The sequence below is a fragment of the Parasteatoda tepidariorum genome, chromosome 1 (assembly GCF_982258835.1).
Source record: "Parasteatoda tepidariorum strain Cologne lab strain chromosome 1, Ptep-v5.0, whole genome shotgun sequence".
In the NCBI taxonomy this organism is placed as follows: domain Eukaryota; kingdom Metazoa; phylum Arthropoda; class Arachnida; order Araneae; family Theridiidae; genus Parasteatoda; species Parasteatoda tepidariorum.
Window position 1 is genome coordinate 24232833 of NC_141755.1, and position 21852 is coordinate 24254684.

The window sequence follows — 21852 nt, forward strand, 5'->3', positions numbered from 1 at the left end:
TAACTCCTTCTTTAAAATTTTCTAGGCCCAGGACAGTACACTTCTCTCTTCCAGTATCCAATTCTACATCCACCATACCCTCCTCTCGTCCAGTATCCAGCTCTACACCCACCATACCCTCCTCTCTTCCAGTATCCAGCTCTACATCCACCATACCCTCCTCTCGTCCAGTATCCAGCTCTACACCCACCATTCCCTCCTCTCTTCCTGTATCCCGCTCTACACCCACCATACCCTCCTCTCTTCCAGTTTCTAGTCCTGTAACCCAGAGAAATCCAATGCAGTTAAGGAGATCAACTCGGGAAAAAAGACCAGTCACCAGATTAAATCTCTAATTATTCGTTATTGACTCTTAAATTTTAATAATTCATAATTAACCTTTTATTCAAGCGCCAGAGAATTGTCATGTATTTTATCTTCAGTGTAAATGCGCCTTGCAGCGACTCAACTCAACTCCACCTTTTGTTATCCCGCGCTAGTCAGTTGTTGTTCAGCTTTAAACGTAACAAGATGTAAACCTCACCTTCTCCCTAATAAAATATGATTTACCTTGATTCTTGTATATAATAGAGGGGGTGTTATGTATTTAAGGCTAAATTTTTTTTCAATGGAGTAGAGAACTTTAAACTTTCTGGAAACTTAATTTTTTTCTTGTAGATTTAATATTTACTGTCACACATTTTCACAAAAAAGGACTATTTTTAAAGGCACACATAGAGGCAATTCTCGGAAATTATTTTTACAAAATATTTAATAAAAAAAAAACATCCCGAAAGAAAGTTTGTTGAACATCATATTCGTCATTTTGTCGTCATATATGAAACTATGCTTTTTCTCGAATAATATGCTATTTCTATAACAGCTGTGAGTTTTCAACTATTACTCATGGCTATTAGGTCAAGTGTAGCCTTTCTAAAGCCAGTACTGTCAACGCTTATTTTGAAAATGGCCAAAACGTCAATATGGAGAAAAGCCATAGTTTTGTGAATATAAAAAGCGCTTAAGGTCTAATTTTTCAATATTTTAAAATTTATTCCAGTGCTGCATTACGCGGTCTCATAAAAAATAGCAAAAACTGAAAATACACATATGATATTGATAATTTTCATCCAGGTGAAAAAATGCCACAAAATTAGTGATTTTTAAAAAAAGCTTTATGATTTTTAAGATATTTGTCATTTGTCAAAAGCCCAGATAGTTCTTCCTGGCAAGATTATTTTTACATAGTTTAAAATAATCGCATTGGTTCAAGTGTGAGGCACTTAAACTAGTTTTTTTTTAATTTTCATTTTTCTTAGAGACAGAGCTTCGAAAAACAGCGCTAAATGTCAGAGCCGCAATAGCCATATGTGAAATTACCAACCATAATTAGCAAGATCTCAGATCTATGACGTTATATAAAAGAACGCCGTTTAAAATTTTTCTCAGTTTTAGCTTTTTCTGTTATTTTCAGGTGGCAACATTTGTACGTCATTTCATTTGTTTCTGTTTTGTTTTCCTTGCGACGTGTTTACTTCTTACTTCTGATGCAATGGTTTTTCTTTCGTCAAAATCATGGAGTTAAAGTGAAAATAAAATAAAAAATTTATTCAGAAAATAATATTTTCCTATTGCGTTTTTACTTGCATAAAAATAAACTAATTAATGTAATTAAAAATGTCTAGCGACAGCGATTTAGATTATGAAAGTGCTGATGAAGACACGACTGAACACGATATAAGCGAAAAAGAAAAGATATCTGAAACTAGTAAAGGTTTTGACAAAATCTCTGGTGAAATTGCAGCTGGAAAAAATGCACCAAAAGTTGACTCTTCAACGACAGATGTAACTAGTAAACTTCCTTCATCACAGAGCGAACCTGATAATACTGACTCCTCTGAAGTTTTTCATAGTGAACCAAGTACGGGGAAAGAAAAAGATGAACCCCGAGTTGGAGCAGATGCATCTGTAACAAGTTCCGAATTAAAGTTCCCCGAGGAAATTAAAGTAAAACATGAGAAGCAACGCGTACCTTTAAGACTGGAAAAGAAAAGGCAACAGAAAAGCCAATTCTCAAAAGAATCTTCTGTAGAAAAGAAAAGTCAGTATTCAAGAGAATCTTCTGTAGAAAAGAGAGGAGGCGAGCTGTTTGAAGGGCCTTCTGAAGAGAAGAAAAATCAACTCTCAAAAGACTCTTCGGAAGATAAAGCAAACTCTAATGACAAAAGTAACAGTGATGCTCAATACAACATTCCCCCTGCTGTTGATAAAGGAAAGGTAAAAACATCGGTTTCCATTCTGATACCTGTTCACAGGGAAGATTTCTGTATTGGTACCTGTTCCAAAATAAGCATCAAGTTATGGTGATTTCTGGTCAGTGGCTCATGAGGAAAGAAAATTGTTGTAAGAGGACCAATTCAAAAGATATAACTCATAGCCACCCTAAAGCAAACTTCTCTATATTTTTGTAAAAATTATTTGAAGTTTAAAATCTATATAGCTTCTTCATAATTGCAATTGGTGCAAACAGGAACTGATACCAAAATATCCCCTGTTTGTGTCAATTGAAATGTGCTCTGGGAAACTACTCGGTTTTTTGTTTAAAATAGGTTTAATCTGGGATGCACAGCATATAACCTGCTGGTTCTTTACTGACCAACCGTTCTTGTGTCTGTGACTTGCTCCTTAAACGGTTTTAAATATTATTAAAAAATATATGAAGTCTTTTTTTTCTACCAATGAAAAAATACCATTATATTAGCTATTTATTTATTTATTTTTTTTAAATTTACCAGTCATCTTGCTATTTCAATTACTTATTGTTTTTAGTGCAAGTATGACCTTAATATATCCATTTTATTTTTCAAGCTTTGTTTGTGGCCATGAGTTTCAGATCTTGCAGACAAATGTAGCTTCACGCAAAATTTACCTGTTGCTCTTTGTATACATGTAACTTTTAGTAAGGATATAAATACACTTAAAATTTTTACAATTACAGTTTTACTTCTCTTATGTTTGTTTCTAACATGAAATTTTTTAGTTTTTGTGGCTTGCTATCAAAATAAGCTTCTGCTTACATGAATCTAACTAAAAATATTTAAAAAGTTGATTTTATGATTTGAATTTGCCTGATCATGTGTGCAGGTTATCATTATTTTTTAAATTTTTATGTGCTGATGCCAGATTATCACCAAAACATTTGCGGAAATTTTCTCCAACAAATTTAAAAACTTCAATTGTGAAGTTTGATAGAAATGTTGTACTTTATTAATTATTTATCATATGATATAAATTTTTTTTTTTTTTAACATTGGATTGGAACAAAATTGTATAAACATAATCATCTGTGAAATTTATAGTTTCAGTATTAATAGTTCCCAAAAAATTTACCAAACCAATTGGTCATGTTAAGTTAATAATTTGTTAACTAGTATTCTGAAGTCTTTGTTAATGAACTAGTTAAATACTTTTAAATTTTTATTATTATATTCTAATAGCTTCTCCAATGTAAACTTGTGCATTTTAATAGTATAATTTAGACTCGTATAGTTATAGTTAATTTATCATCTCTAGCTATTCACATTTCATGATATAAGTCATACGAGACCTTCGTTTGAAGTGTTTAGTTTTATTATTCTAACTTTGTGCATTAATATGCAAAGTTATTTTTCAACTAATTTATTAAATTGTCCAATAAACTTATCATATATTCACTGTTTTTAATTGCTATAAGATGCATAACTTTCATAAATATTTATTGTATTTTCCAGACATCATCTTGGGGTTTTGGTGGCTGGGGTACTAGTTTATTATCTTCTGCAGCTTCATCTGTGTCCTCGTTTTCTAATCAAGTTTGTAAGTAACTGTTACATTTTTTTTATTATACAAGGTTGACTGAGGTAGATAAGAGGGTAGAGCTATTTAGTTTTTATGTAATAAACTTTTTTATCCAATGTCCTGAATCAGTAGAGTTATGGTTACATGAAAATCTGGAAGAAAAAAGGCTAAGATTTGCTATGCATGTGCATCAGTTTTTCAAGATTTTTGTGTCATCAAAATTGACGATTATAACTGTCAATCAAGAGTTTAGATTGTACTTGTTGACGAAAACCGCCAGCGATTAAATTAACCCATGCAGTTTAATGGTGACCGTGCTATCCAAGTATAACTGACCTTCTACACATCTAGAGTCCAGGTGGTGGCTATTTGGGTGAGAGGAATATAAAATACAATTGGCTGAAACATGGTCACAGAGTCTGATCTCTAAGAAAAGAACAGGAGGTCCAATTTATCTCATTACGGTCATGTTAAGCGCAGTAGTTTGTAATTAACGATTACGAATATAGAAGCTATTGAGAAATCATTTATTTAAAAATATATTTTCTTATTTTATAAGGGTTTTAATAATGAATTATTACTTTATTGTATGGAACTGGAGAGCTGCAACTTTGCATCAAAAAAGCTTTGTAGTTTGCGACCTCTGAACTAGCCAATTATAATCATCGATCCAATGCATAAAATTTAGCACATTATGCACCACAGTTTGGCCATCTTTGTATTTAATTTTTTAAGAAACCAAACTACAATTTATTTTTTCTGATTATAACTGCTAACTTTTTCTTTTTAAGCTCAAGGAATTGGTACTGTTCTTGAAACTGTTGAGAGTACTTTAGGAGCTCCATCTCCAGAAGACCTGGCATCTGTTTTAAGAGAAAAAAGAGGTACCCCAATTTAACATTCCGTTTATGTTAAACTGTGCGAAATGCTTTAAGACAATATTTAAACACAAGAAACAAACATTGAAAATGAAGGATTTTATAGTATGATAAATATTAAAAATATACATCTTTTAAAGCTGCTTTCTTTTCCTATCCTTATAACTTTTTTGTGTTATTTTTACTGCTGTTTGAATTACAAAAATAAAATTCTTCTAGAGATCAAGTAAAAATATGAAGATATCTGTTTTTTAAATTAAATTTACTAGTTATCAGTTAATATGCTTATAATTTTGATTGGAAGAAAAAATATTTTTTTAATTAAAAATTCTAAACTTGATTAGGAAATGAACCATTTTGTACCAAGTACATGTAGTTTAAAAATAGATTTTAAAGCAATTGAAAAAAAAAAATAGTTCTGCGAATTTTGCAATTGTACTGGCAAAAATTATTATATTTAAAAAGCAGGTGTAAGACCATTGTTGTGTGTAAGCATCTGTTAATTTAAATATTAGTTTGTATATTTAATTAAATCAATTTTTCTGTAACATCAGTTTTAAAAACAAATTTTAAGCAATTGTGAAAAATTGCTTAAAATTGAAGCATTTGGGTCTTTTACGCATTTATAATAAAAAATGTCTCTATATTTGGCCTTAAACTTTCTATCTCATGTTTTTATAATTGTGAGGTTTTTTTTTTTTTTTTTTTTTGCAAACAGTCTAATTATCTGAATGTTGGACACTATCTCTTTAAACTTATTTATAGCTCTCAGAAGCTTGATTACAAGATTGCTATTATAATTCAAAAGTGATAGTTTTTGATTACTAGTACCTTTTTAAAATATTTGTCAGTTTTCCCTACGGCACATTTTTAATAACAGTTTCATGTTAGCTTTTTTGTTACAATTTTTTTAGTTGTCAAACACAGTGTTCTACATATGTTTCTATGTAATTCTATGGATTATCTATGCAATTCGTTTTACTAGAATCTAGTGATGGCACTGCTGAAAAAACTGAGGTTCAAGAAGAAGATGAAGGTCTTGGAATACTACCTGATGTATCTGCTTGGACTAAAGCAATAGAAAACACAGTATGTCAAAATGTTTTGCAATTTTTATTTTATGGATTTGTTCAAATGCCCAATGAATCTTTTTCTCTCTTTTGGAGTTTTCTTAATTGCTATATTATGATAGTGGAACCTGTCTAAATTGACCACCCTCGGGACCAAGTCAAATGGTCACTATATAGAGGTGGTCACTTTATGAAGAGTCTTTAAAAAGGACTTTTTAAATAAAACTTGCAGAAAATGGTCACCTTACTCAGATTCTCACTTTACCCAGGTGGTCACTTTTACAGGTTCCACGTATTTAAGAAGATTTTCAAATTTTGTTTCAATTAATTTCAAATGTAATTTTCAATTCCATGATGTTGGGTCTAGGTTTTGTCTCTTTATGGAATAATGTATGTGTCATTTGCAGTACAATACTTCTAAAACATCATGCAAAACATTCATCTGTTACATTCGCATATAGCTGATACACCTTTGTGTGTTTTATGTGATAGTGGATGGCCAATGATGGCAGAACATTTGGACGAGTGTGAAGCACTGACAGATTTTTCTTGTATATTTCAACGCTATTGGCAAGCAAGAAGTTTAATGGCCTAACGGCTAATGTAACTGGCATTTGACAAATAAACATTCGAAGTGTATGCAATAAGAAAAAAGTATGCAGAAAATATATAGTAATGCGAACTGTGAAACAGAGGCTTTGCAATATGTATAATATTATGTTATATAGATAATTTCATGTCATCAACCTTATCTACTAAGCGTAACAACAGATATCTGAAACAGATCAATATTAATGTTTTAAAATAAATCTTAACTATAATTAGTTTTAAAATATATATACACTTAAGTTCAGCAGAACTTAGATTTAATATCATTCAAGAATAAGGATTTTCTGCTTTTAGCATCTTTTCAGCTTGCACCCCTTTCATTTCTTATATCACTAATGCAAAACAATCATGGCATTTCGTTATGCTATTCGACCGTAATAAGAATCATTTGCCCATAGTCGTCGATTAGAATTTATTGGCAAAAACGTTCACTTATGCTATTTCTTTTAAATACTAATGAGTTGGAGTCTTGCACTACTTCTAATATCCAACAAAAAGGAAAAATAAACATTTAGAAGCTTTAAGCTTGTTTATTGTTAGTTGTATGATTTGTGATTCAAAGGCAATTTCAATAGCTGAAATTGTGGTGATGAAGAAGATTGCATACTTCAGATGTCTTGAAATTGTTCGAATTACTTTAAAGAAAAAGAGAAACATAGAAGTGTCAGCTTTTTTTTTCCAATTAAAATAATGTAAATTTTTCATTTTTGCAAATTTTGTTTCAGATTGTATTTAGCAAAATATAAGTAAATTTGTTCGCATTTAAATGTTGGTTTTCATGTCCCTGATATAGGAATGTTCCATTATTTACAGGAAAAAAGTAATCAAGAGTATTAGAGTTAAAATCTAACAAATTTATCAATTTTGATTTGCTTTAGAGATTGTAAAGTCAAAGCAGTTTGTGAAGAAGTGCTGTTTATTGAATTGCATTATATAGATCTGATACTGTATTTCTTTCTATAACATTTTACTATGGGCTACTAGTAAATGATACGTTTTTTTTAATTTGGAAATATATAAAATCATTGCATCAAGTTAATTGTGATTAAAATTTTGTTTGTGTTATGTACCAATTTTGATAAAATGTCTGTGTTTCTAGGGCTCTAAAGTCTTAATGGGAGGTTTAGATACTTTGGAGTTAATAGGCAAAAAAACAATGGATATTTTGACTGAAGGGGACCCAGGATTGAGAAGCAAGCGTACTTTATTCACAGAACGTGTTAATCTTTCTCAGGTATTTTACAATAATTTGTGTCGCTTTGTCTATTTGCTTTAAAACTATTACTGGTAAAAATGAATCCAGTTATTATTGTAACTTGGATATCACTTTTTGATTGATGTCATCTGATTCCTATTTGACATTTAAAGTGAGAAATAGCTATCTACATATACATAAAATACAATGATTTATCTCCATAAGCCCGTTTTCGGGAAGTGTCTATTTTCCGGACATTTTTTATCCATCAAAATACATTAAACTTTATCCTTTTTTAAATTTTTTTTTCTTTTACCATCTATTAAAAAGAAGTAGTATAGTATCTGTAAAAATAGTGGAGCTTTGAGACAGAGATGAAGAGATCAATATGCATCATTCCAGTTACTTTGCTTCCTTCTTGTTATCTGCACAGCACACTCAATGCAGACAAATCACTGATAAGTCGAAAATTTAAAAACATTTGTTTAATGTTGCAGTTTTCTCTTCACATCTGTATAATGTTGTTTTTCATGTTAAAATTATCATTTTAGGGTTTTTTTTTTTACTGTAGAGATCATTTTTGAAAAAAAAAAAATCCAATCATGTAGTAATTTTTTCCCTCTTTACAGATTCTGAGAGAAGCCAAGGAGAAAGCTGATAAAGAGAGTGAGAATAATTGTGCATCAGATATTGATGTGATTCATTATAGTCAAATATTTGATGACCAACAGGGATTAGTTCATCTTGAGGCATTGGAAATGCTTTCAAAACAAACTCAAGCAAAATTTCAGAGGCTGCTCATGAGACACTCAAGAAAAGAAGAAGTTAAAAAAAGAATAGAGGAAATTAAGTCCATTTGTGAAAATATACCTGGTCTAGATGATCCTTCGGGTATGTAGTTACTTTATCATCCAGCAAAATTATCATGATTTATATTTCTCACTATCATATGAATATTTCTAACAATTCTGTCTCTGAGTGTTATTGCTTTTTAAGGGCATAAAAAAATTTTTTTTATGAGAGCTGTGAGTTTAAAAAATATATTTAGAAATAACATTGATAAACTTTATCTAATTATTAGCATTAAAGTGGCATAATTTTCAGTAGAGAAATAATAAATTATAAATTTTTTATTAAATAACTGTTATTAACATTATAGAAACTTTTGTTTCTATTTGTATTTGATTTAAATTTCTCTGAATTATAATTAAATTAAAATATCTGGGATATAAAAAGGCAATTGAAAATACGGATCCATTTTGACTGACTTTAGCATTTCATTTTAAATATGTCTATATGCCAATAACATCAGCAAAAAATGCATACAGAACTTTGATTTTTTAAATTTTTTTTTTTTAAGAACATTTTTACTGTTCATTAAAAATTACAGTTATGATCAAATTTTTAATCAATAAAAAACTAAAATTAATGAAAAAATTGGGATTTTATTGAAACACCATTCAGAATATGCTGTTATGTGTACCCCCTCCACTACACCACTGCTATATTTATATGGCGTGGCATAACTTATTAAACCTTTGTTTCAGGTATGAAGATACAATTGTGAGTGAAATTTTCTATCAGAATGGTTTAGAGAGTTTTTTAATTGTCAAATATTTGTTATTTTAAACTGCAATTAAATATTCATTTAAAAATGTATGCTTACTTTTAACAATTTTATAATTATTTTCATTATTAAGGTGAACATTTGGATATCTTATTATTGTTTATCAATGATCACTTTTTAAAAAAATATATAATACAAATTTATTATTTAATAAAGGTTTATGTTTAAGGATAATTAACAGATATTTAGAATTTCCTCAATCTTTTATATGTGTCAATATATAATTGTAATGAATATAAAATTCTAATTCATTAAATGATGTATACAGTTTTGGATCAAAGTTTCTAAAATTAATGCTTAAGCTTCAAACAATTACACAGTGAAACCAAAATTTTAAAAAATGATGATACATTGTTTTATGTAAAATTTCAGGAAAAGGAATTTCAGGAAAAGTCATTCATAAAATTGTTCCAGAAAAGCATTTTGAATTCTTCAGAAATTAGGTTACAAAATTTTGAGGATCAGAAATATTTCGTAAAATTAAGGATATTTAAGCCAAAAAATGTATTAAGCTTAAAAAAGGTCTTTTTCTATAAAATTCATATATTGCTATTTTTAACCAATAGTGTTGTTCATGCAACATATTTTTTAAATATGCAATATTCATTCATTTAATTTTTTTTTCAGAGTGTGAGGGATTTGAGGATTTTGAGTCAGTGTTTAAAAAACATGTACTAGAACTAAGTTTACCTTTAAATGTGGATAATATAATAAAGGTGAGTTATCTAATAATAATGGCAATATATTAAAACAAGTTATTTTTGGCATGCAACGTGTGCCCTTTTATCCTCTGTGTTTATTATGTATGAGAATAAATATACAATGGAAGATTAGTATGCCTGAGTTCATGGCATAACACTAAAATACATCCATAAATTGTAATTTTTTTAATGAAAGATAGGATATTGCAACTATCTATGCTGTATCATTGAGTGCATAAAGCACGATCCAAAATTTACCAAACGAAATATCCTATTAAAACATTATTTTAAAAACCATGTTAAAATCCATTTTAATAACTACCCAAAAACGATTGTCAAAACCACACGGATTCGCTGTGGAATTGTCGCTAATTGATGATTACTTGTTAAAATGCCTGATTCAGAATTTGCAATATGTTATAATGGCATATTAAAATATCGAGATTTTATGAACCGTATGGAAATCTGTGACAAAAACTGCAAAAATAGCACAAACCACGTGTTGATTGAAATTGATGTTAATTATCATCTATTTGTTATTTTTTAATTGAATAAGGATGTTTTAATGTTTGTATCCAGAAAAATCTATTTTCCGAACTTGCCTTTACTTAATATATAGTGGGACTTTCCTCTGTATATGAAGTAAATCTTTCTTTTTATATTGTTAATCATTAATTTGTTTAGCATTGATACCTGCGAGGTTAATATATAAACTCTAAAACGTTTTAGAATTTATTTATCATTTTAAATAAGAACAAAATTTTATAAAATTAAGAAAAATTGTCTTTTGCTTTTCTCTATACATATAATATTTCGGGGGAAAAGAATAGTAACAATTATTACAAAGATTTAAAATAGCAAAATGGTACCCTTATTCGAAGAAAATTCTTTTCTATTTATATACAGCCTTACTCAAGAAAATTTAACATAAATATTTTAATCAAAGATTTTAGACTGCTTATGTACTATAACTTCATAATTTTTTTTATTAATTTGTTAAGTGAGAACGAATTTAAAGAAAAGAATCACTGCTGAAGGACGCTGGATTAAAAAATATCTGAACCTATTTTATTTGGATGTGAGATAAAACTTCATTTATTTATAATAATTATTTATATAATGAAGAATTATAAGTATAGTTACAAAGTTTTTAAGTAGTTAAATCTTTTGTTTTAAGATTTGATAACAGAGAGTAACTTCTCATTATTATGAAGGATTCATTTTCTAATTTATAAGAAAAAAATATTTTAATGAGATATAAATTACACTAAAAGTAAGTTTTATTTATGATTCCCAAATGAAACTCTCAGATACGCCATCTGAGGAGAAGGCTCTTCCCTCGCTTTCTCTTCTCAGTTGTATGGGAATGTACTATGATATTTTCCCATTCCATAATATTTTTTCATATATAATTGTCAAAAATATTATCTAAAATTTCCAGGATGCTTTTTTAAGAACTATGTTTAATGCAGTTTTCAGTTCCATATAGTTTCTTAACTTTAAAGTTTTTAATCTATTTGAAAATCAAGACAGAAACTAATGTACTTCATTCTCATATGACTATCCACATGCTAATGGTGAAAACATGTGAAGTGTTGCCATAGGTAAAGAGTTCTACTCTGCGCCACCTTTAACCCATTTCAATCGTAAATACTCTAAAAAAAGGGAGAATTTTTTTTGTCTTTTAATTTTTACAAGGTGGCAGTATCATTAGAAACAGGCTTTTTCATTTCAAACTAACATATGCTTCCAAACAAATTGGTGCCTCTACCTCTACTCTTCTTTGGATGTATATTAAAGCTGTCTTTTTGTTATTTAACTAGGGTATGTTATCAGAAAGATTATTATTTAGTTGTAAAAACATGTTTTCTTTATTATTACAGACACAAAGACAACTTTGTGAAACTCTTTCAAAGTTTGAGAATGTATCAGAAGAACCATACATTGATCCAGATGTAAGTCATTTTATTTCTGTATGTATTCATTTTAGAATTAAGTATTTAAATAACATGTGAAAAAATATTGAGGTTAATTATTCTTTTGTTTATCATAATTTTTTTGCTGATTAAAATAAGTAGTTCAATTCTTTGAAAATTGGCTTTGTCGTTTTTCTGAATTTAAAATTGATTGCTTTGCTGCAATGAATTTAATTTCTCTCAATGTTATTCAATGAGAAAATAGTGCTTAGTAAGTAAACTATTGACCAGAGTTGTAATGTTTAGAAGATTGGTCATTGTTGTAGAAAGTTAAAACCTAGACATTACCTTTGTCAATTCAGTTTTTTTAACAAACATGATAAAAGCTAGTACTATTGCATGCATGAAAATATGGAAAAAAAGGAGAAAAACAAACATAGTATCAAAGATTGATATCAGTGTATAAAGAATTTATATCATTGATGTAATCAAATACAGGAGTATTTATAATTTGACTCTGGTATATTTAGTGTGATCTATCTGTTAAAATAGCACCAAAGATAATAAAGATATTAAAAACACTAAGAAGGGAAAGATTTCATAAATATAAATAAATGAATTAAACAATTTCTCAACTCACCAATATAAGACAAGTGCCACTAGTTACTAAAATCATATGTAAATGTTAATCTGATTGGTTGCTAAAATATGAAACTCGCAATAACTTGTTCATAAATCTATTACCTCCAAGCCATAGAACCAAGATAATTTTTTACTAGTGGGCTTCCTTTTATACTAACAACTTTAATCCAAAATTTTACTCATTCGTTTGTCTTTTTCTTATAATTAAATATAACCCTTTCAAGGGCAATAACCATACTTTTCAACAAAAGATAAGCACCTTTTCAGCACTTTTTTATATAAATATAAAATAAAAATAACATTATTGGGGATATACACTCTAATAAATTTTTTTCTTCCTTTTGTTGAAAGTTCTTCATATATATATGTATATACATATACACACATAAACATTGTTAAAAATTTTGCATGATCATTATAAAATAATTAGTTTTCGACAAATAACTCTTTTCTTGATTATATTAGCCACCATAAACACAACTTATCCAGAATTTTAAATATATTCAATATTGAGTTGCTCATTTTATTTTTTTAAAATTGCTTTATTTGATTATGTAAAAAAGAATAATTTTAATTCCTAATTATAATTAATCAAGCTATTATTTTAAAAAGTTATCAGGTGTATTTTTAGATTTTAATAAAAGTGACATATAAAAGTTTATTCAACAAAACGTTGACAAGATTAATATTATTGATCATTCTGAATTTATAAAGATATGTAAAGAATTAAACGCAGAAGGCTTAATAAATTTATATTACATGTAAATTAGTGAATGGTCCCTATTAAATTATTTACTTTATTCAGTATTTCTTTAATGAAACAATTGAAATTTTTTTTAAAAATAATTTTGAAATGAAAACAAAATAAGTATTGAAATTAAATATTGTCAAAAGTAATTATTATATGATCCCTACATTCATAATTTTTAACAAATCCGAGATTACCATGTATGTTCACATGAGACAGAATTTATTGCAAGTGGACGTCATGTTTCTGTGAGAGTAACTTCAACGAAAGCAAGGTAGAAGTGCTAGTTGCACCACCAGTAGTAGACCACTTACTCAGGTGCGAAAGTGAGCTGTGACTGTTTGACAAGATTCACAAATCACTAAACTCATCAAAGCTATAACTCTATTTATACGAAACAAGTATTTAACAGTATGTCATGTCTCGAAGCCCACCCAGGTTTATACAGGGTATCTGCTACATTTTAGATTTTCAAATTCATGACCTTCCATGACTTACTGAAGTTACTATTTTCTCCGACAAAAACACAACAAATTTAAAAAAGCATTGTAATAACATGAATTGAAATGATAGGTATAACTATAACTGTTATACTCTGCATCTTCATAATTATAGATTTTAAATTTAAAAAACTGAGTAAAGAGAGAGTTGAAGCAATAACATAGCCGATAAAAATACAAAAGCAAATTATTATTTTTTCCTGCAGAATTATATTCTAAAGATACTTTTCTCTTTTATCAGAAGGGAAAGAAATACTCATTTTTCTGTTCTCATTTCGGAATAAAAAAATTTTGCCAATGACTGGTTTGCCTCAGCTAGAATTTTAAATTGATAAAATAAATAAATAATAACAAAAATTCTGAAGTCACAGAAATTTAAAATATAATTCGCTCTAGAAATGAGGTTTTTTCTTTCATTTTTTGAAAATAACACCATTTTATATTTTAATAAAATATGACTGTGAGTGGGGATTTTATTACAAATTCAGATATTCGGAACACCATGAAATTGGGGGGGGGGGGTAAATTCCATAAAAATAGTTAAAATCATTGCATTTCATGACAAATCTTGTTCAATACCGAAATTCATGACTTTCCAGGTGTGCAGATACCTTGTTTATATCAATGGGTATCAGCTTGTTGAAGAAGTGTAAGTGTGCAATGTTAACTACATTGCTATTGTGCTTTTGGTCTTAAAATAGAAGAGCCTTAACTTCCATGACCCCCTTGTCTGTCTGGCAATCGGTTGTATTGGGAATACTTTTTTTTAATTAACCGTTGGTAACATTAGAAATATTTCTGTTCTGTTATCTAGACAAATCACTCAATTTCACTTTTTAATGTATAAATTATTTTTAAAAAATTGTCCATTTCAATGTTTTTTTTTTTTTTTATGTAGGAGATCTACCGATCTTCTATTTGCAGTCTAGCAGAATTCACTGCTCGTTGCATTGAAACATTTCATAAAGTTGCTGAACTTATATTAGTTCAAAAGAATTTGTCTCCTGATTTAGAACAGTGTGCTACTAATCTTACAGGGTATGAATTTGATTTAAAATTCTTTTCTTTGTGAAAGAGTGATTGCAATTCCTCCCCATATAATTAAAATTTTGTTTATAGATTAACTACGGTCATGGGTATTGAAGTTAATAACCTCTCTAGCAAGTATCATAAATGCTTAGATTCTTCAGGGGTAAGTAGTAAATTTTATTTCAATTAAATCTTAGTTAAATGAAACAAATTAAAATAATATAAAGTTGTAATAAAAATAGCTTTTAATTTTTTTTAATAACCTTTTTGTTTTAAAGAAAGAAGATTGATTGAATGGAGAAAAGGCTTTTAAAATAGTATTACATTTTAGTAATTAGTCAGTAAATAATACAAAAACTTTTAAACCCAACCTATTTTGCATGCAAGTCTTTTAAATTAAACTCAAAATTACCTGTCATCTCGATTTGTTTAGGATTAATTTTTGTATCTTTTCATCATTTTAATGAAATATTCCTATAGCAATGTTTGCTGTCAATTTTAGTATAATTTTTCAAAGCAGTATGCTATTTTTCTTTTCAAAATTAATAAATATAATTCAGTAAAAATTGAAAATAAAGCTGGATTGCTTTTAACTAGTAATATACAATTGTTACTTTTTTTTTCACATAACTTATATTTTAAAGATAAAAACACTTTCCAAAATATTTCCTCTTTGTATTTTGATCATCAAAACTATATTCTTATTTGTTTATGAGATGTATCCTTAAAATTAAAAAAAAAGAAAAAAAAAACTTTATAATTTTTTTTTTTTTAATGTAATAAGCATTTGTCTTAAGTCAAGCTTTTAAAAAAATGAAAAAAATACCCTTTCGAGCCGACTGTCACATATATGTGCCAGCAAGAAACGCGCTCACTTCCCGACCGACACACCCGCGTGTCAGAAAGTTTTCTCGTTCACCCCCGACCGTCACTTATTTGTGCCAGCGTTTCGGAACGTTTTAAAAAATGAGATTTCTTCCAAAAGATGGCATTGTATGTCCATATGGTTTCAGATACATGTAGATTTGACCTTCTACTCAAGATGAAAGTACAGTCACGTGGTTTTTAGGAGAAGGAGTGGAGGGGGGGGGAATGTTTTATGAGGGCTCTTTAAATTAGCACGTGATATTTATTTACAGTAAGTAAGGGAGTTTTTTTCTCTCTCGCTACTTTCGATTTTCGGATTAGTTTTCAGTGGATAATTAGATCTTGTAGGCTAGAATTTTTTTCTTCTTTTTACCGTTAGAATGTCGAAGCGTCGAAAAATTTTGACTGAGCTGGAAAGAGGAAATTATGCAAAATATTTCAGATATTGATTCTAAAACAGATTCGGATAGTAGTGATAGTGACACTATAATGAAAATAAAATGTGTAAAATATACATTTAAACAAGAAATAACTTAAGTAAATAAAGTATCCATAGAAATATATCTAAAGCATATGTCACTTAAATACTCTACAGAACAATATTGAACAACGCGCTGATATTTCGGTAATTTCATGGAATTAGGCTTAACATTGAAAAACCCTCCGGCCTCAGCGGTAAGCGCGCTTTGCGTCGCAAGAGGGTTAAAGTAAGGTGTATAAGTTAGTTAATGCAACTGATATTTTAAAAAGACTTAATTTTTAAGAATTTTATGATTGAAAGTAAGCATGAACAATATTTTAGTTGGTTGAATCTTTAAATAAAACATTTATGGAAGAGGAATTTTTGTACTTAAAGTTAATTTTTTCAAATTTACCAAAATATCATGTGATATGTACTTTATTTTAAAATAAAATTTAACTTATTATATTCTTTTTTTTTTAATAGGATCATTTTCCAAATTTCATGAATAACCAAGGTTTGAACATCACAGCAATGGTGACTAATCTATATGTTGAGGTGAGTTTATAACATGGTCATACCTTGGCCATTATTAATGTTCGATAATTTATTTCAATCACAAATTGTTTATTTAGTTTGTAGTCTAAAAATCCTTATGTAGTCTAAAAGTTATACTGTAGTCTTTGAAAATATCTTTAATTGAATGTCTTAAGGTTTTAAAAAAAAATAGGTTTTTCTTTCAGTTAATCTTTCAAAAATTTATTTTACAGGCTTCTAATAGTAATAAATACATACAAGATGCCTTCCTAATGCTTGTACCTGTTCTTCAAGTTTGTTTGTTGGAAAGTATAGAGGAATAATTTAGTGATAAAACAAATGTAATTAAATTGTAAATCAAATTTCTATTTGTTCTGAATAAAATTTTGTATTGAATTAATTTATTATTCTGTTATCTTTATTAATTGATCATGACATTTTCATTCTTTTCAAAGAAATTATCAATTAAGAAATTATATTACAGATAAAGGTTGGTATTAAGTCTTAAAAAAAAAACACATTTTTTTGCCATTCAATAAAAGTTATATTATTGTAATATCCATTAGAACATTCAAATTGAACTATTCATTCCAATATAGCGACTGACGTTTAATTTTGTTTTCTGCTACACCCATTAAAATTTATATGTATATAAGAGTCGAAAATTTTTCCAGTTCCATTGTCAATGACTCAACTGATTTAACTCAAGTTAAAAGAAACTTTTCGGCCGGGATAGCCTGGTCGGTAGAGTGTTAAACCCATGTCAGAGGTCGTGAGTTAGATCCTTGCTGGGAGAAGACTCTTCGTGTACAGAATGACGACGGTCTTTCAAAGTTCCCATAACAAATCAATACCTATGGGGGTACTGAATTGGAGATTGATTATGCTCTGGTAAAGGTTAAAATTACGATCTGCGGATGGATGGTGTGTGAATGTGTCCTCTCTGTAAAACAGGCTTTGATGCGCCATAGATGGTGTCACTGGAAAACAAGAAAAAGCTTACCCCTTTGCCTTAAAATATGTTTGTCGGCATTGACAAGTGGCAGAAGACAACAAACCAACTTTTTTAATGTTACCAAACGTTAAATATAACACATCTTTTTAATGAGAGAAGAGTAAAAGTCCCCCGAGATTCTTATCCTAGGTAGTCTTGATTAAACGGTTAATGTAATGAGCTGCTTCCGATTGATAACACTGGGGAGTAATTTTTCATTGCATTAATACAAGTACTTGATCTTCCCTAATTCGTATGCGGGGATTTTGAATCTGAAACTAGTTTTGTTCGGAAAGCTACGAATATTTTTTAAAAATGATATTTTTAGTTAATTTTTTTTTCCTGAATGTACAAGTTTATAAAGAACTACACTGGTTATCATAAATTAAGGAAAAATCACAAAAATAGCGATAACTCTTTCAAAAGTAAGCCAAACCGTGCAAAATTTGCATATGTTGTCCACTAAGAGTAGCTGAGTAAAATTGCAATATGCAAATTAGTGGCGCTGCACTCGGCTTACGTCATCTGCCTGGAGCATAAAAGTCCAAGTTTGAGAGAAAGCACACAAATTTTACTGTGATTGCGACATTGAAAATCTGAGATAGCCAATTCGTAATAATGACCTCTAGGCATCATTTGCCTGAAGAACTACGATGGAGAGCCATCGGGAGACTAGAGGCAGGGCAGAGTCAATCAGAAGTGGCCAGATGGCTAAATGTGAGTCCATCTGTGGTTCATAGACTTTGGAGGCAATTTCAAACCACAGATTCGGCATCTAGGAGGTTCAGTCAAGGACGGCCAACTGTTACGACCAGTGCCGATGACCGATATTTGACATTAAGTGCACGCAGGAATAGAACCGCTACTCCGACACATCTTAGATCCTCTCTTGCTGCAGCCACCGGAAGGTTGGTGTCAACGTCAACTGTGCGCAGAAGGCTCCACGAAGGTGGTCTGTATGCGAGACGACCAGCCATTTGCGTGCCGCTCACATCACGCCATAGGAGAGACCGTTTGCAGTGGGCCCGACAACATGTCCACTGGACGTCAGATCAATGGAGGCCTGTTCTCTTTACGGATGAGTCCAGGTTTAGTCTAGAAAGTGACAGTAGACGTTATTTGATATGGAGAGAACCTGGGACCCGTTATCATCCATCAAACATCCGTGAAAGAGATGCATACGGAAGAGGCAGTGTCTGTGTTTGGGGAGGCATATCCTTAGGAGGGCGCACATACCTCCATGTCTTTCCAAGGGGAACCGTGAATGCTCAGGTTTATCGAGACAACATCCTTGATGCTTATGTGCGCCCATATGCCGGGGCAATTGGTGATTGCTTCCTGTTACAGGACGATAATGCAAGACCACACAGAGCTCGCATTGTTGATGATTATCTTCAACAGGAAACAATTACTCGCATGGAGTGGCCAGCTCGATCCCCGGACTTGAATCCTATCGAGCACGTTTGGGATGCTCTAGGGAGGCGTGTATCTGCCATCAATCCGCCCCCTCAGACCCTTGCCACGCTTGCAACTGCTTTACAAGAGCAATGGCTCTCACTTCCTATTGAACTGATAGACCGCATAATTGAAAGCATCACACATCGCTGTTTGTGCTGTATTGCTTCTAGAGGCAATCATATTCCATATTAAAGGTACTTTTTCTATTGCAAACCGATACTTCCAATTTGTTTATTTTATACATGTGCTAATTTCTATACTACTATTAATGTCTGATAATTTCTTTTTATGTTGTTTAATACCTTACTATGTGTTGTATATTGTGGGTAAGTTTCATAAAATTCCATGTGTAATTTCTTGAGTTATCGCGATTTTTGTGAATTTTCCTTAATTTATGATAACCAGTGTAATAGGTTTACATACATACTTATACACTTGTCTTCTCATTTGAAAATAAGACATAATCTTAACTCATCGCATCATAAACTAAAGTATATTATTGCCTTCTACTGAGCACTCCCTAAGCAGCAATGAATAGGGAACTCCACTCAATACTAAGTAAATAATCCTCCATTATTAAATTATACTTTGTAGAGAGAAACAGATAGCAGATTTTAAAACAGCGATACGAAAATATCTAGGATTCATTCAAAAATCTCATGCAACAGAAAGGAAAGAAAAAAAAAATGTTCCACAGTATAATCAATAGAATACTACAATACAAAGGCATGAAGTCTAGCATACATTCATTTATTTTAAAAGGGAGCAATCGTAACTTTGCAAATTTCTTTCGAAGGGAACAATAAATTTATCAATCACATATTTCTTTTTGTGACACGTTAGTCCCCTTAAATGGTTTATTTTCGAGATATAACGTATGGTTTTGCATTTATCTGGGTATGTGTTATTTAGCAAAAATGGCAGACCGGAACCATACTTAAATTTTTATTTAATAATAATAATCTTAGATTTATTAAATTAAACAGCACTTTTACATAAATTAACATTAAAAAAATCAAGTTGCAATATTCTATGCAATTATGTTTCTTAAATTTTGTTCGAGTATAGATTTGCCCATGTATGTAAATATTTATGGTATTTTTGTACTCTCATGATGTAACGGCCTCACAATATGATGCACGTGTATCGATTGTAATTATTATGTTATTTACTAAGAAAAATCCATTCCTTTTAATAGGTAAATTAAAATTCTGTAATTATCTTTACTGTTCACTGCTTAAAATATTTTTTATGATTACATTTTGAGATTTAAAACTAAACTAGTAAAATTTGGTAAGAAATATATTTTTTTGAATGCAAAAATTTAATCAGTTTAAAAGTCATCTATTTGGGAAAGCTAATCACACAAAACTCTGAATTGAAATCCAAGTATTACATAAGAGTGAAACACTTATTGCAATGCCTTTGTGAATTGATTTTTTTTATATACACAAATACAGTGATACCTCGAGATACGAGTTTAATTCGTTCCGTAACCTTGCTCGTATGTCAATTTGCTCGTATCTCAAAGCAATTTTCCCCATTGAAATTAATTGAAATGCCATTAATCCGTTCCAGCCCCAAAAATGCTACCCCCAATTGTTTTTGTTACGTGTTTTTGAATAAGAAAAATGTATTTATAAATGACAAATATTGTATAAAAACATAATAAAAGAAAATGTAAAGCAAAAAAAAAAAAAAAAAAACTGGTTTTATAAAGTGTGCATACATATTTGTATTTTGATCACTTAAATGCAAGTTGCACACATCTTAAATGCTACTGTATGCTTAATTTTAGACACTGCTTTTCTCTTCACCGGTCTTTGCTTTTTTAGCTGGATTAAAAAAAAAACTGTCCAAGGAGGTTTGTTTCTTCCTCCTTCTCAGAATGCTGCAGAAATGAGTTAGGCGAGTGTCATGAAATAGTTCCGATGCACGACCAGATGCAACTTTTTCGGGATGTTTCCTTGCACGAACTGTGAAATTCTTGCCCACATTCCCAAGAACACTTTTATCTCACTTGTAGAGATAACCTCCTCCACCTCTGGCTCTTCCTCGAAATCAATTTCTTGCAGAACCCCCGAATGCTGCTGCGACGGTAACTCTTGTAATTCCTCTGTCATCAGTTCCTGAGAGTACTCCTCGATGAGCTCATTCACGTCTCTCTCACCCATCACCAGGTCCATGGATTTTCCCAGAGACCCAATATCCTCCTCCACTGGCACTTTGGGTTCGAATCCTTCGAAGCTATAGACTCAGGTCACAGCACAATTTTCGGCTACAGACTCACTCTGGCCACAGCTTCTTCCATGCAGAGGTCAAGGTCCTCGTTTCAACGCTCAGCCAGGCCTGATCAATAATTCTGAGGCATATCACGATGTTAAAGTTGTCCTCCCAGTACTCTCGAAGGGTGAGGTTTCTGTTTTCTGTCACCTCAAAGCAGCGCCGGAACAGGTGCTTAGTGTACAGCTTTTTAAAATTAGAAATCACCTGCTGATCCATGGGCTGCAGGATAGGAGTGGTGGTAGATAGAGAACCTTTATAAACTTGAACTCTTCGAGGATGTCATGTTCGAGGTTCGGTGGGTGAGCAGGAGCATTGTCGAGGATGAGAAGGACTTGCCTGGCCGTTCCTCGTATCTCAAATGTCACTCGTGTCTCAAAACAAAACTTCGCTCGCTCGACAGTTCGTATCTCAAATAGCTCGTATGTTAGGGCACTCGTATCTCGAGGTACCACTGTATAGTTTTTTACATAGTACAAATTTTCACTAGAAGATATGTTAAAATATTTTAAAAAATAAAAG

The 21852-nt window shown here is 30.5% G+C and overlaps 1 protein-coding gene across 1 annotated transcript; it reads left to right on the plus strand.

Moving 5' to 3' along the window:
* Positions 1-1455: 1455 nt before the first annotated feature.
* Positions 1456-16995, plus strand: LOC107437886 (protein FAM114A2). The gene is made up of 12 exons (XM_016050021.5): positions 1456-2256; positions 3750-3834; positions 4608-4700; positions 5680-5783; positions 7473-7607; positions 8198-8459; positions 9823-9911; positions 11780-11851; positions 14601-14740; positions 14822-14894; positions 16545-16616; positions 16829-16995. Exons 1-12 carry the CDS (start codon positions 1657-1659, stop codon positions 16916-16918), a joined length of 1815 nt encoding a protein of 604 aa, XP_015905507.2. The 5' UTR covers positions 1456-1656; the 3' UTR covers positions 16919-16995.
* The last annotated feature ends 4857 nt before the right edge of the window (positions 16996-21852 follow it).

Bases quoted from the DNA above. Each gene is read 5' to 3' on its own strand.
- LOC107437886 (XM_016050021.5), top strand. From the start codon at position 1,657: ATGTCTAGCGACAGCGATTTAGATTATGAAAGTGCTGATGAAGACACG. The intron at 14,895-16,544 runs GTAAGTAGTAAA...TTTTTTTAATAG, and splicing joins AATGCTTAGATTCTTCAGGG to GATCATTTTCCAAATTTCAT. The intron at 16,617-16,828 runs GTGAGTTTATAA...TTTATTTTACAG, and splicing joins TGACTAATCTATATGTTGAG to GCTTCTAATAGTAATAAATA.